This window comes from Pelobates fuscus, unplaced genomic scaffold (assembly GCF_036172605.1).
Source record: "Pelobates fuscus isolate aPelFus1 unplaced genomic scaffold, aPelFus1.pri H_3, whole genome shotgun sequence".
NCBI classification, from domain to species: Eukaryota; Metazoa; Chordata; class Amphibia; order Anura; family Pelobatidae; genus Pelobates; species Pelobates fuscus.
In genome coordinates, this window is record NW_026961992.1 from 134,337 (window position 1) to 148,940 (window position 14,604).

At 42.6% G+C, this 14,604-nt stretch overlaps 1 protein-coding gene across 1 annotated transcript in view; it reads right to left on the reverse strand.

Moving 5' to 3' along the window:
- LOC134585324 (class I histocompatibility antigen, F10 alpha chain-like) overlaps positions 1-11,003 on the reverse strand; it is a 129,799-nt gene extending 118,796 nt beyond the window's left edge. The window contains exons 1-2 of the mRNA XM_063440735.1: positions 10,894-11,003; positions 8,813-9,070 (exon numbers count right to left, since the gene is read on the reverse strand). Of these exons, the coding sequence (XP_063296805.1) occupies positions 8,813-9,070; positions 10,894-10,948 (313 nt within the window). The 5' untranslated portion in view covers positions 10,949-11,003. The remainder of the gene's footprint in view (positions 1-8,812; positions 9,071-10,893) is intronic.
- Between the last annotated feature and the right edge of the window lie 3,601 nt (positions 11,004-14,604).

Consider the following 14,604-nt stretch of genomic DNA (forward strand, 5'->3'; position numbering starts at 1 on the left):
CTCCTCCTGATCATCCCCAGACAATACATAAGCCAAATAGCTGCAAAATTACTTAGTTTATTAGAAAAAAGGGGCGGGAATTGTAGCACTGCCTCTAATCTTCAGGAAAAAGAAATTTTCGGTAAGCAAAATTTATGTTTTTCCTATCAGATTAGAGGCAGTGCTTATACCACAGGGATATAATAAAGCAGATCCAGAGGGCGGGTTCATTTCACTACTGCTTGAAGCACCTTGCGCCCAAAAGCTGCATCCTCCGAGGCCAGTATGTCCAACTTGTAGTGTCTTGAGAAAGTATGGAGAGAGGACCACGTAGCCGCTGAACAAATCTGAGAAGGAGAAGCAGCCGCTCGCAGTGCCCAGGACGTTGAAACAGCTCTAGTAGAATGAGCCTTTAAAGGGCCTGCATGATTCATGCCATTCTTGGAATAAGCCAACTGAATGCAGTCCTTCAGCCATCTAGCCAGAGAACTCTTCGAAACCTTCATGCCTTTCCTTGTGCCCTTGAATAAGACAAAAAGACTGTTATCCTTCCTGAAGGATTCTGTCGCTTTTAGATATTGCAAAAGACATCTCTTTACGTCTAGGCAGTGAAATTTGCTTTCCAAAGCATTAGACGGATTCTGACAAAAAGTTGGTAAGACCACTTCCTGGTTAACATTTGAAGCAGAAAAAACTTTCGGGCTGAACGAAGGATCGAGCTTTAGAACCACCTTGTCCTGATGAAAAACTAAAAAAGGAAAATTTGCCCTAAGAGCTTGGATCTCACATACTCTTTTAGCAGATGTAATAGCCACCAAAAAAACAGTTTTCAATGAAATGATCTTTAGGGAAGCTTCCTCCAATGGTTCAAAGGGCGGCTCACAAAGCGCGGAAAGGACTAAGTTTAGATCCCAGGGAGGACAGGTTTCCCTAGCATAGGGCACCAAACGAGTCAGAGCTCTGAAGAACCTAGAAATCAGAATATTTGAGGCCAGGCATCTGAGGGAGAAGAAACTGATAGCAGAAACTTGTAATTTCAATGATGCAGGTTTAAGGCCTTTTGCAAATCCCATCTGAAGGAAACTTAGGATCTTCTGTATGGACGCGGAAACCGGGTTGACTTTAAACCTACAACACCACTGACAAAATATCTTCCAAATTCTAGTGTAGATCTTAGATGTAGATTCCTTGTTAGTTGCCAACAGGATTTTAATCACTTCAGGATCCAGACCTTTGCTCTCTAAAATCTGGAATTCAGAAACCAAGCCGTCAACTGGAATTTCCGAAGGGTCGGAAGAGGCACCATGGCGTCCTCTAGAATTTCTCCTGAAAGAGGCAACTTCCAAAAGGTGGCCCCCGGAAAGTTCAGGAGAACCGAGAACCAACTTCTTCTCGGCCACCATGGAAGGATTAGGATAATTCTTACATTCTCCAGCCTTACTTTTTGAAGTATTCTGGGAATAAGCACTACTGGCGGAAAGATATAAGCCAGGTTGAACTTCCATGGAACTGACAGGGCATCTATGAAATCCGGCCTGTCTGCTGGATTTAGGGATGCAAACCGTCTTGTCTTCCTGTTCATTCTGGATGCCATCAGGTCTATCTCTGGGACACCGAAGCGGTCTGTGATGAAATTGAAAGTTCTGCATGACAGGGACCAATCTGCTTGTTTCAAATGATGCCTGCTCAGGGCATCTGCCACCACATTGAACTTTCCTAAAATGTGAACTGCAGAGATGGACATAAGGTGCACTTCTGCCCACAGCATGATCATTGAACACAGGCTTTCTAATCTTGTCGATCTCGTACCTCCCTGTTTGTTCAAATATGCCACTGTCGTACGATTGTCTGAACGAATTTGAATATGTCGATTTTTGATGAGAAACTGAAACGCCAAGAGAGCCATCCATACGGCCTTTAATTCCCTGAAGTTCGAGGAACTTCTCATATCCTTCTCTTGCCAGGACCCCTGCTTCTTTATGTCTCCCAGATGGGCCCCCCAGCCCAGAGCAGAGGCGTCTGTTGTTATGATAGTGAAGGACTTCATCCGGAATGACAGACCCTCGTGGAGGAATCGAGAAGATGTCCACCACTGCAGACTTTTCAAAGTTAGATTGTTGAACCTCATCAGCCCATCTAGGCCGAGTTCCTGTCGATTCCAGACTAGCAGAATGTTACTTTGTAGAGGTCTCATTCTGGCTTTTGCCCAACCGACTGCCGGAATTGAGGCTGTAAACAGACCGAGCAAGCACATGGCTTCTCTGATTGAAAACACACTCTTTACTCTGAGATTCCGGATTACCCGCTTGATCTTTAGTTTCTTTTCTTCTGGCAGGAATAACTTCATTGCGATAGACTCCAAAATTAGACCCAAGAACTGGATCCTTTGAACTGGCACTAGTTCCGATTTGTTGAAATTTATTAGCCAGCCATGCTTTTCCAGCGATTTGATGGCTGTCCCCAGATCTAACTGTAGTTGAACCTGGGACTCTGCAATCAACAGCCAGTCGTCCAAATACGGAATGACAGCGATGCCCATACCTCTTAGAAAAGCTGAAACGACTACTAGAAGCTTTGTGAATACTCTGGGCGCTGATGATAGGCCGAAAGGCAGTGCTCTGAATTGGTAATGTTTGGTTACCGATTGGCAGCATACCGCAAACCGTAGAAAACTTTTGCTGGATTCCGCTATGGGTACATGAAGATAGGCATCTTTCAAATCCAGGGACGCAAACCAACTTTTTGGGTGAATAAGCAGAGCCGCTGATTTTACCGTTTCCATGAGGAATTTCTTTTTGATAATCCGCTTGTTTACGGCTTTTAGGTCTAGAATAGGTCTGAACGAACCATCCGGTTTTGGCACCAAGAAAAGTCTTGAATAGGTGCCTTGATGTCTTTCCTTTATAGGAACTTCTTCCACCACTCTTTTTAGTAACAGAGTCGACACTTCTCGCATCAGAGAGAGTTCCATATCTAGAGACTGAACCCTGGAACATAGAAACCTGTTCATAGGGGCTTGTGATAATTCTAGAGCGTATCCGTGCTCTATCACTGTAAGGACCCAGCGATCTGATGTCGTCTCTTTCCAATGCTCTAGGAAGTGACTCAACCTTCCACCCACAGGCCTGGCGTCATAATTTTTTATTTCTCTTGGCAGTAAACCTTTCCTTCTTCCTATAATCAAAGGCTCTTTGCTGTTGACCCTTGAAATAGTTTCTACGAAAGGAACTTCTAAATGAGGGACGTGTCTCTGCGTTACGGCTTCTAGACTGCTTCCTATATGATACTGGTAAAGCTTTCCTTCCTTCCTTCATCTGTTTCAACAGCTCATCCAGTTTAGAACCGAAAAGTCTTCCTGGTTCAAAAGATAGTTCACACAGTGAATTTTTAGATGCCGCATCTGCAGACCAATTTCTAAGCCAAAGCGCTCTCCTGGCGACTGTTGAAATACCTATATTCTTGGCCGATAATTTCAGGCTTTCTGTAGAAGCATCCACTAAAAAATCAGATGCCATCTTGATATTTTTTAATAGCTTTAACGGGTCTTCCTTAGCTTCTCCCGTATATACCTTTTCTAGTTCTTCCAACCAAAGTTTTTTGGGCCTTGGCAACGGATGACCCCGTAATCAAAGCTTTAGCTTGGGCTGCAGAAGAGATGAACAACTTCTTTAAAGAGGAGTCCATGCGTTTATCCATGACATCCTTGAGCCCGCTTGAATCTCCAATTGGTAATGTAGTCTTTTTACCTATTTGAGCAATAGGGACGTCCACTACAGGGACCGTATCCAGCTTACAGTCTTGCTCCGATTCTATGGAAAAAAGAGTTTTAAAATGCTTAGAAATAGTTTTAGATGCACATTTCCCCTTCTCAGCAACTTTATCCATATTTTCCGGATTAGACATACTGGGAAAACAAGAGAACAAGAAAAGGGAAAATAATCAAAATTTTCTCCTTACGGATTCAGGCTAAGAACCATTTAAAATGAAAACTTAACAGTCTTACCTTAAATGGCCTGAGAGTGTGTTGGAGGGCAGGTGAGAAACACACTTTACAACCGTTCTGAGAGCTCCTGGCAAACAGAGGTTGCTGCTGGTAAATGCTCATATAAGTCCTGTAACCAAACGAAAACGCCCAGTTCAAATTTGGCGCCTGAATCCAGGTTCGCATTGCGCATGTGCATAGCGCTCTGCGACTCCCTGGTGGAACGCAACGCAACCTGTGCGTGCGTTCCACCGACAGGACCTCCCAGCCGACGCACGCCTGCGTCCTTCGTCATACCGGCACCTGGCACGGCAAAAGACGGCAACATAAAATTTGAGGGACCACGCCGGCCGGCGTGTTGAAGGCTACTTACCGGACATCAAGGAAGCAGAGCCTCCAGAGCCTCAGCCCTTCTCACCTACTTCCTGGAGAACCTCCTGTCTAACCTCCCCTGCCGAAGGCAGGCAAAGAACTGGGGATGATCAGGAGGAGCTGCTACTTATGGGAAAGGAGGTAATTAGGGGAGGGATTAAAATGTTTGGAGATTTGCCTGCCTGTTTTTTCCCTCCAGATTGGATATCCCCTGTGGTATAAGCACTGCCTCTAATCTGATAGGAAAAAATTAATTACATTTTCCAATATGAGGCAAAATTCAAATTACATGTGTAATTCAGAATTTAGCCAGTAGATGGCGTCTTTTCACAAATGCTTTACAGAAAAATTCTTGATGGAATTTCTTGAGCAAATAAAAATAAAACATATGTATTATTAAATTAAAGAGAGGACATTTAAATTTACTCTGGCTTTGCTTAGTAGATGAATCCAGATGGCAGAACATAATGTTAAATTATCACTTTTATTCATAGTATTAAAATGAAATAATTAAATAAAAACTGAAAATAACCCAAATAAAGAACAACACAGACGGGCTTTCTATGTAAAAGTCTCCCAAATGATCGCAGCAATAGTAGCTCTCCTTCTTTAAGAAACATTGTTGCCAAATTCATTCCCCTGAACGCACTGTGACTCCTTGGTTTACACTCGGTAACAATGTAAATAAGATCAGATCTCTGTAATAGCTGCTCAAACTGCAAATTATAATATACAGGAACATAGCAGCCTCAGTCTGAATGAATAATCACATTTATATCCATGGCACATTAATTCCTAACCTGATTAATTACCTCCTATTGAAACACACCTCACCATATATATTAACTATGCTGTGTATTCCTTATAAACACTGAGCAATGTGTGTGAGGGTAAAGAAATAAGGAAAATCCAAATATTATGAAACAAACAATCAGAGCCTAATCTGTAACAGAGCACACAGACACAGAGCTCAGTAAGCAGTGAGACTCCCTCTTAGAGCTATCTTCAATTACCGGCTCAGCTCTCCCTAATCACATAGATACTGTCTGTATAACGTGCCCGACGCGTTTCACTGTTAGTTAGATCAGGGGAACCGGTCATAATACTCTGCATGTTTAAATACCCCAGCTGTCAATCTGATTAGATCTTTAAATCCTCTGTGTTTTATTGTCCATCACTGATGTCGGGAGGAGTTAGCTGAGATCAAACAATAAATGGTTTATCTAAATCTCAAATAACACTAAAACTCCTCTATTTGTATAGGCCTCATGTTATTCAGTCACTGTAACCGAGAAGGGGTATTCCCAATTCCTCTCTGATTTCGATGCATAATGATTATTATCACAACATACAAAACCTGTATGGCTGAACAATACGGGGGAGGGGAAGGGGGAAGGGGGGGTCAATCTTTCTCATTGGGAAGGTACATACTTTAATGTTAACACAGATCCCCAAATCATGATCCATTACAAAGAGGGGGTAGAACCTACTGAGGCCGTGTACAAGCTATTTACACTCCCCAAAACAAGGTGTGCATTTCACAACTGGCAGGGATACTAGTTATACCCCCAGCATCTGGGAGCTTCAACAGTGAACCTAAATCAGGCTTAATAAATACATTTATAATAAAACGTTCCAGGCCCGAGGACACTCGTTCCATTTGCTGGGGTGATAAAAAAATATGTCTATTTTCTATTCAGATATATCCAGTAAAGTGGAAGCCACTTGATAAATTAAACGTAACATTGAATAGATTCTGGTATAAACCGCAGACACACATATACTGATAGCACCACCTATAATAACAATCATGGTTCACTAAGAGGGAGATTATAATCAGGGGTCTCTGCTTTAGACAGAGCTAAGAGATTCCTAATGAATAAAGGGGTTATTAATGGGCACTTTCAGAAAACTACGGTTAATATTTGTCGAATTTCCAAACTTCCGCTGGAGACAGGGACTCTTAACTAAACCGTGATAAATGTTAACTTCGTGCGATCGGCCAGAGTCTCGTGCGCTGATACCCGAAACATCTGACCGATCAGAGAAGGGAAATCATAACTAATAATACGGTCATGAACCCACTATCGAAGGGAACCGATCAGAAAGCATAGGGGGGGAAAAGGCTGGAATCCAGCCGTGATATAGTAAGGTAATCAGATCTACCAGTGGCTAAGCATTTTTTTGGAACCGGGACATAGCCTACCCTCACTGAAATTGATAGCCATTGATCATATACCACCATTAAAATGGGGTGGTGATCGGAAGAAAATATTGCTACAGAGGGAATTCTACTGGATTAGATACAACACAACCGAGGGGACATAATGAGAAATGTTCTCTTTCCATGTTCCTCTAATTGGGGAGCCTTTCTTTGCTTTAAAAAAAAAAAAAAAAAAAACATATCAGGGGTACATTGAGGACATGTGCATTATATGTTCTGCAACATTGTTGCATATAAGGTATTGTAACAGTGACTAAGAACATGGACACATATCGGTATACGTGTAGCTCTGGAGCCCACCCTGGGGGACAGGCTTAACAGGTGCAGGACATTTACCGAGTGGCATTGATTATAGGATAATGTTGAATAAGACATCCATCCTGTGAACTATAAGCGTCCACTCCGGGGGATAGACGACAGGGTTATCAGTCTGGATGATCTTATGTGTATATGCATGACTTTGGGTAGCTACAATCCGAATAAGAGTATTATGTATGAGGGAAATGAATACATCTTTTACATGGATATTGACCACACTATGAGCAATATTTAACTGTAGCCAATGTAGTGGAGTATGCTGGTCAAACCAGCAAAGTACTGTGAAAGGTTGAGGTTGTATTGATGCTTCTGGGGCCCACCCTGGGGGGTCAAGCCCGATAGAAAGCACATTAACTGCACACAAACGTATATCACTCCATAAGGTATACTATTTAACAATATCAATTTGTGATGAATCTGGGACAGTGTGAGCCTAGGATAGAAGTTCTAGATTCCAATAATGGAGCATTGAGGTGTTCACTATATATGGATCTAATCAGTGTTCTCGACTATTTATGTAATATTAGTTGACATCCAGGATGAAGTGCTATTCATTTTGAAAAGGTATTATCTCATGAATGTATACTGCCTAGTTCGAGGCTGCTATTGCCGAGCCGGATCCTTGTGATCGGCCATTGATTAAACGGGTCTTACCAGTATGAGTTCAAAGTATCAGGTAAGAGGTAGATTGTCTACCTTGTGAGCCTGATCTAAGTATTAATGTCATGCTCGATATATTTACATTTTTTTGATGTATGATTAGAGAATGTAACCAGGTGAAGTCATGGAGGAATCTCGTACATAGTGCATTCCTGCCATGGCAGCCTCTAAGCAAGTAACACATTGGTGGGGTGAGTTAATAGGTTTATTCGTATATTATGTATATATTGATGTCTGTCTGATTGTAAAGTTTATCCTGATGAAAGTAGTCTTTTATGGAGAAATAAGTTAAGCTTTATTTGATTTAAGATGTCCCTGGAGTGCTACCTATTTTCAATTGTTATATTTTTGTGGACAAGCACCAGGCAACAAAAAAAAACTTGAATTGGAGAATACAGGATTATTTTAATTAATTAATAATAATAATAATAATAATAATAATAATAATAATAATAAAAATATATATATATGGCATTGATGGACTGGGGTGAATATATATTGAGTTATATGCAATGTATCAGGATTTCAGTATTCATAATGAGAATACAGTGATGTGTGTGCAAGTAAAACACACCAAATACCCCAAACTATCAGCACATAGTGTGAGATATTATATAAATAAATTATAATAAATCCCTGTCTGTCCAATACATGGTATGTGTGAACTAACTGTAAACACCAGGAATAATGGATTAATGTAAAATGTCAGAAACAGTAAATACGCTTTGATCCTTTGGGCAGAATGTAACAGTAAACATGTTGGTTCTGAGAGGGTTAAATTGTTTTACAAACTGTTTTCTTATTTTGAGGATTCACATGAATCCAGTAGGTCAGGGGGCGGGGTTTACATGAGGGGCGGAGTCAGTAAACGGGGTGGAGTCTAGTGACCTGTCAATTTAAAACGTCACCAACTGCCATTGGCTGAGTGTGTGTCTGTTTATATATACTGTGTGTATACCGCGCAGTGTGTGTATATATTGTGTCAGTGTGTATATACAGTGTGTACATGCAGTGTGTGTGTATATATTGTGTCAGTGTGTACATGCAGTGTGTGTGTGTATATATTGTGTCAGTGTGTGTATACAGTGTGTGCATGCAGTGTGTGTATGTATTGTGTCAGTGTGTATATATTGTGTCAGTGTGTGTGTCAGTGTGTACATGCAGTGTGTATATACAGTGTGTACATGCAGTGTGTACATGCAGTGTGTACATGCAGTGTGTACATGCAGTGTGTACATGCAGTGTGTGTGTATATATTGTGTCAGTGTGTTTCTTACCTCCGGTCTGGTTGAAGCGTTGCATTGCTGTCCTCACATTGTGTTTGAATACAGCCTCAGCGCCTTTGAAGATCTGCGTATTTCTCTCCTTGTAGTCAGGATCCTCTTTCTCCAACCACTGAGCTACAGGAACATCCCGGCCGGTATCACTGCTGTAATTATCAATTTGTATCCCATCCACATAGCCAACGACAGAAAACTCCGGCAGCCCATATCCGGGAACTGAGACTGCTGTGTAATAATACTGGAGAGAGTGACCTGAGACAGACAGACACATGTCAGAAAGAGAGAGAGTGACCTGAGACAGACAGACACATGTCAGAGAGAGAGTGACCTAAAACAGACAGACACATGTCAGAGAGAGAGAGTGACCTGAGACAGACAGACACATGTCAGAGAGAGAGAGTGACCTGAGACAGACAGACACATGTCAGAGAGAGAGTGACCTGAGACAGACAGACACATGTCAGAGAGAGAGTGACCTGAGACAGACAGACACATGTCAGAGAGAGAGAGTGACCTGAGACGGACAGACACATGTCAGAAAGAGAGAGAGTGACCTGAGACAGACAGACACATGTCAGAGAGAGAGAGACCTGAGACAGACAGACACATGTCAGAAAGAGAGAGAGTGACCTGAGACAGACAGACACATGTCAGAGAGAGAGAGTGACCTGAGACAGACAGACACATGTCAGAAAGAGAGAGAGTGACCTGAGACAGACAGACACATGTCAGAGAGAGAGAGACCTGAGACAGACAGACACATGTCAGAGAGAGAGAGTGACCTGAGACAGACAGACACATGTCAGAGAGAGAGAGTGACCTGAGACAGACAGACACATGTCAGAGAGAGAGAGTGACCTGAGACAGACAGACACATGTCAGAGAGAGAGTGACCTGAGACAGACAGACACATGTCAGAGAGAGAGAGTGACCTGAGACGGACAGACACATGTCAGAAAGAGAGAGAGTGACCTGAGACAGACAGACACATGTCAGAGAGAGAGAGACCTGAGACAGACAGACACATGTCAGAAAGAGAGAGAGTGACCTGAGACAGACAGACACATGTCAGAGAGAGAGAGTGACCTGAGACGGACAGACACATGTCAGAAAGAGAGAGAGTGACCTGAGACAGACAGACACATGTCAGAGAGAGAGAGACCTGAGACAGACAGACACATGTCAGAAAGAGAGAGAGTGACCTGAGACAGACAGACACATGTCAGAGAGAGAGAGTGACCTGAGACAGACAGACACATGTCAGAAAGAGAGAGAGTGACCTGAGACAGACAGACACATGTCAGAGAGAGAGAGACCTGAGACAGACAGACACATGTCAGAAAGAGAGAGAGACCTGAGACAGACAGACACATGTCAGAGAGAGAGAGAGTGACCTGAGACAGACAGACACATGTCAGAAAGAGAGAGAGTGACCTGAGACAGACAGACACATGTCAGAGAGAGAGAGACCTGAGACAGACAGACACATGTCAGAAAGAGAGAGAGTGACCTGAGACAGACAGACACATGTCAGAGAGAGAGAGACCTGAGACAGACAGACACATGTCAGAGAGAGAGTGACCTGAGACAGACAGACACATGTCAGAGAGAGAGTGACCTGAGACAGACAGACAGACACATGTCAGAGAGAGAGACCTGAGACAGACAGACACATGGAGAAAGTTTATAAATCTGGAAATACTGAATTTTCACTCAACCCATAGTCTATAGATCAATCATACAATCTATATATTACACAGTCTACATATCACACAGTCTATTTATTATACAGTCTGTATATGATTCAGTCTGTATATGATTCAGTTTATTTATCACACAGTCTATATATTACACAGTCTATATATCACACAGTCTATATATCACACAGTCTATATATTATTCGGTCTATATATTATACAGTCTATATATTACACAGTCTATATATTATTCGGTCTATATATTATACAGTCTATATATCACACAGTCTATATATCATTCATTCTATATATTATACAGTCTGTATATGATTCAGTCTATATATCATTCAGTCTATATATCATTCTGTCTATACTCACTGCAATACACCCCAGAGACCCCAGCGATGAGCAGCAGGAGGAGGGGATCCTTCATAGTGTAACTGAGTATTAATAACTGATACTGTATCTAACTCCCAGCCTGACTCAGCCTGGACTGTGCTGGGAGGAAGGAGCTCTGCATATATAGAGGTAGAAGGAGCTCTGTGCTGATTGGATGCAGCTTCACCAACTGTCCAATGGGAAAATTAATACCCAGCAGATCAGCTGTTACCAGGCAGAGGAGAGAGTTACAGGTTGTGAATAGAGATAGTGAAAGTGAAAGGGATTTTATTCTGTTATATCCCCATATTATAACAATGGGGTATGGGGGTTGGGAGCAGTTGGTCGGGTGCTTCAGGATGATTGAAATGCGTTACCTTTATATGCAGTTTCTTTTTACCTATTGGTATTATTATATCCTAATATATAATAAAACGGTTCTACAACTACCCATAATGCAGAATCAGTGGGATCCCTGGGCTTGTTTGCCTTGAACTAGAAGGTCCCATCTTGGGGTGAAGAGAGACAGTGACACCCGAAGTTTGTTGCTTATGTCCAATCTACTCCGTAGTCTTGTTACAGCCATTGCAGAAAACCCTGCGTCACAAAGACAGGATGTTGGAAATGGAAGGAGGCTTTTCAGTGCTTTTGTGGCAATCTCAGGATATTCTGTCCTGACTTCCCAGAGCATATGGAGATTTGAAGTTGTCCCAAACATATTTTTAAGACCACCTCTGTGACGGAACGCTGGCACTCCGACCGAGTACCTCCGCCAATCGATGCTCCTAGCGCTTGCCAAGAACTCCAAGCACTCCAACCGACACCATCAGCACTGCAGACCCCACGTCCAGCAATGCAGCTGCGCTGGGGTGTCGCCGTCTTTCACCCACCCTGGATACAAGGCCAGGATCCAGCTTCCAGTGGGCAAGCCTCTCTTCTCCCAGAGAGCGTAGCAGGAACAAGAGCAGCTCTTACAAGAGCTTACCTTGGGGAGTATAGTGTGAATATAGCAATCCCCAGAGTGTAGTTATCCCATCCCCCAAGCATGAACCATGGCTTCAAGAAAGGGTCAAGCAGATCTGTTTAATGCAAAAGCAAACACTTACAATTTATACACACATTTCAACCACCAACAGCCTCATTTACATACAATAGGTTACATAGATTACTATAGTACAAGGAAGGGTGGGGTTAGACAATAGCAAGAGCTGATGGGAGATTGAGGAGGGACAGAGAAGCCAGTTTAAACTGATCTGGCAGTGTCCCTGGGACAAAGCCCTGCTGGGGAAACAATTGGATAGGAAAAAACGGGGGAGGGGAAGAGGCACAGATAATCAATACATTCAACATACTCCTCCTCTGTATCTGAGAGATAATTGATTATCTCCAAGTACTGAAAAATACACAATTTCCAAACACCCCAAAAGTACCCCGAAGATCCATGGAAACCCCACAAGAGTCACAACTTATTCAAAAATCACCCAGATCGGTTCAGTGGTTTGTTTTTTTCCATGGAAGTAACATGTCTTTTTGCAGTGCCCATAATCCTGGGACAAGAGGCTGATAAGCAGGCCTCTCCAAGTACAAGTGGTGAGGTTACTTTCATCACAACCACCATTTCCTATCTCAATCAGTTGATCCTCTTCTTTCATGGACAAAGTCGATTCACCTGGCTTATTCACAAATGGGTCACGGATCCATTCCTTCCCATTTCTGGGGTCTTTTGTGGTTGGAAAGTAATACTCACTCTTTTTTTGAAAGCTGAGACAGGTGACCATGCCCCAGCTGGGAGAACGAAGGCCCTGGCTCAGACTCTTTCATAATCTCTGCTTATGTTTGAAACATGTCAAAATCCCATTGTTCGCTCGTCGTCCCCATAACTCCCCTTTGGCTTTAAATGCAGCCACTTTATCTGCCAACTTGAGCACGGTTGTCATTCTCTCCTGAAGAGACAGATTGAGCTCATTGAGCAGGTTGAATATGTCAGATAAGTAAGCAAGCTTTGTGACCCATTCCATGTCATTAAAATGTGCTGCCAGTGGTGACTGTTTTTCAAAAGAAATCTATGGAGCAGCTCTTGTAACTCAAACTCTGGACAGTGATTTACCTTTAGTAAGCCATCTCACTTCTGTGTATAAGACAAGACATGAATGCTCTGCATCCATCTCCTCACAAAGCTGTGCAGACAGACGTGAATTAAGGGCATGCACTTTAATGTGGTTAATTATTTTAATCACATCCTGCAAAACATTGTTCAGTTCAGGTGACATTTTTCGACTAGCCAGCATTTCTCTATGGATGACACAGTGTGTAGACTCACATGCAGAAGCAACCTCTTTGACCCGAGTAGTTAAACCAGAGATCCGTCCAGTCATCGCAGCTGCTCTGTCCGTGCATATACCAACGCAAAATGACCGATTAATTTTTCCTGATATGTAATCATTCAAAGACTTGCATGGTTCTGCAGCTGTGGTGTTGGTTGTCAACAAAAGTGAACACAATATATCCTCATACACGTCCTCCTGAAAAATATATCGCCCAAATCCAGCATTGTTGGGTTGTTGCTAACCTCTGTAGACTCATTGACCTGGATTGCATACCATGGTGACTTAATAATCCTCTGTAACAATTGTGCCTCAATATCTTCTGCTATTTCATCAATTCGTCTAGTTACAGTGGTAGCCGAAAGAGGAACATGTGTCATCTTTTGAACTGCAGAATCTCCTAAAATCTAACGAGAAATGTCAGAATGTCAACTCTTCAATGTTAAAGGGCTTCTTATCGGTCAGCCACTAGGAACGATGCTAAATATGTGCATGTGGTGGCCTTCAGATATTTCTTCTGTTCTTCGAGTTCATGTTTTTTTTCTTGTAAAAACTCAGTAGGATTGTCTTTTAATGCAGGATGCTTAGTCTCTAAGTGGCAAAGCAGTTTTGAAGGTTTCATGGCTTCGTTGGAAATCCGATCGCTCATACTATACAAAGTTGGCGTGGAGAATGTGAATCACCTGTTGCAATGAACCCATAATTTATGTAGGAATCTTGGTATTTTCTTTTACATGCAGCTTTCTTTTTATTGGTAGTCCTAAAACCTTCTGCTGTCTCATGATTGCATATTTACCATTTTTCAAAGAAGCTCTTCAGTGACTTTTTTTTTCTTCTCATTTTGGCTAGGGTTAGCTTGTGGCCTTACCAAAAATGTGACAAAGACAAATGCTCAGTTAGGGAAGGAGGCACAGATGGAGGTGGTAAACAAAGGTCTCTGAAATACCTCCAGGAGCCGGACACAGGGAGCAACCTGGGTCTCTGGGATACTTGCAGGGGGGACACGGGGAGCATGAACCTTTGGATTACTTGCAGGCGTGACACAGAGTCTCACTTGATCCAGAGAGATGGACTTGATCCAGATGTAGTGGATCCTGTTGGATTGTGATGATTCTGTTAATACTTTTTGTGGGAGATTGTTGGGGGTAAATCTGAATTGAAACAGCATGTAGAATAAGAATAAAATGCTCATGAGTGCAGTTGTGCTGAGATGTGTGCAAAGCAGTGGGAAGGATCTTCGGGGCCTTGTAATTACCCTCAGGAAACAGGGGGTAAGAGTAACTCCCCCCTGTTTGGATGGGCTCTTCCATCTATCACGCAAGGAGACTTCCTCCTCTGCGTGCAACCGGCAAGATAGTGCCAGTGTGCTTTGAAGCAGTCAGCGCCA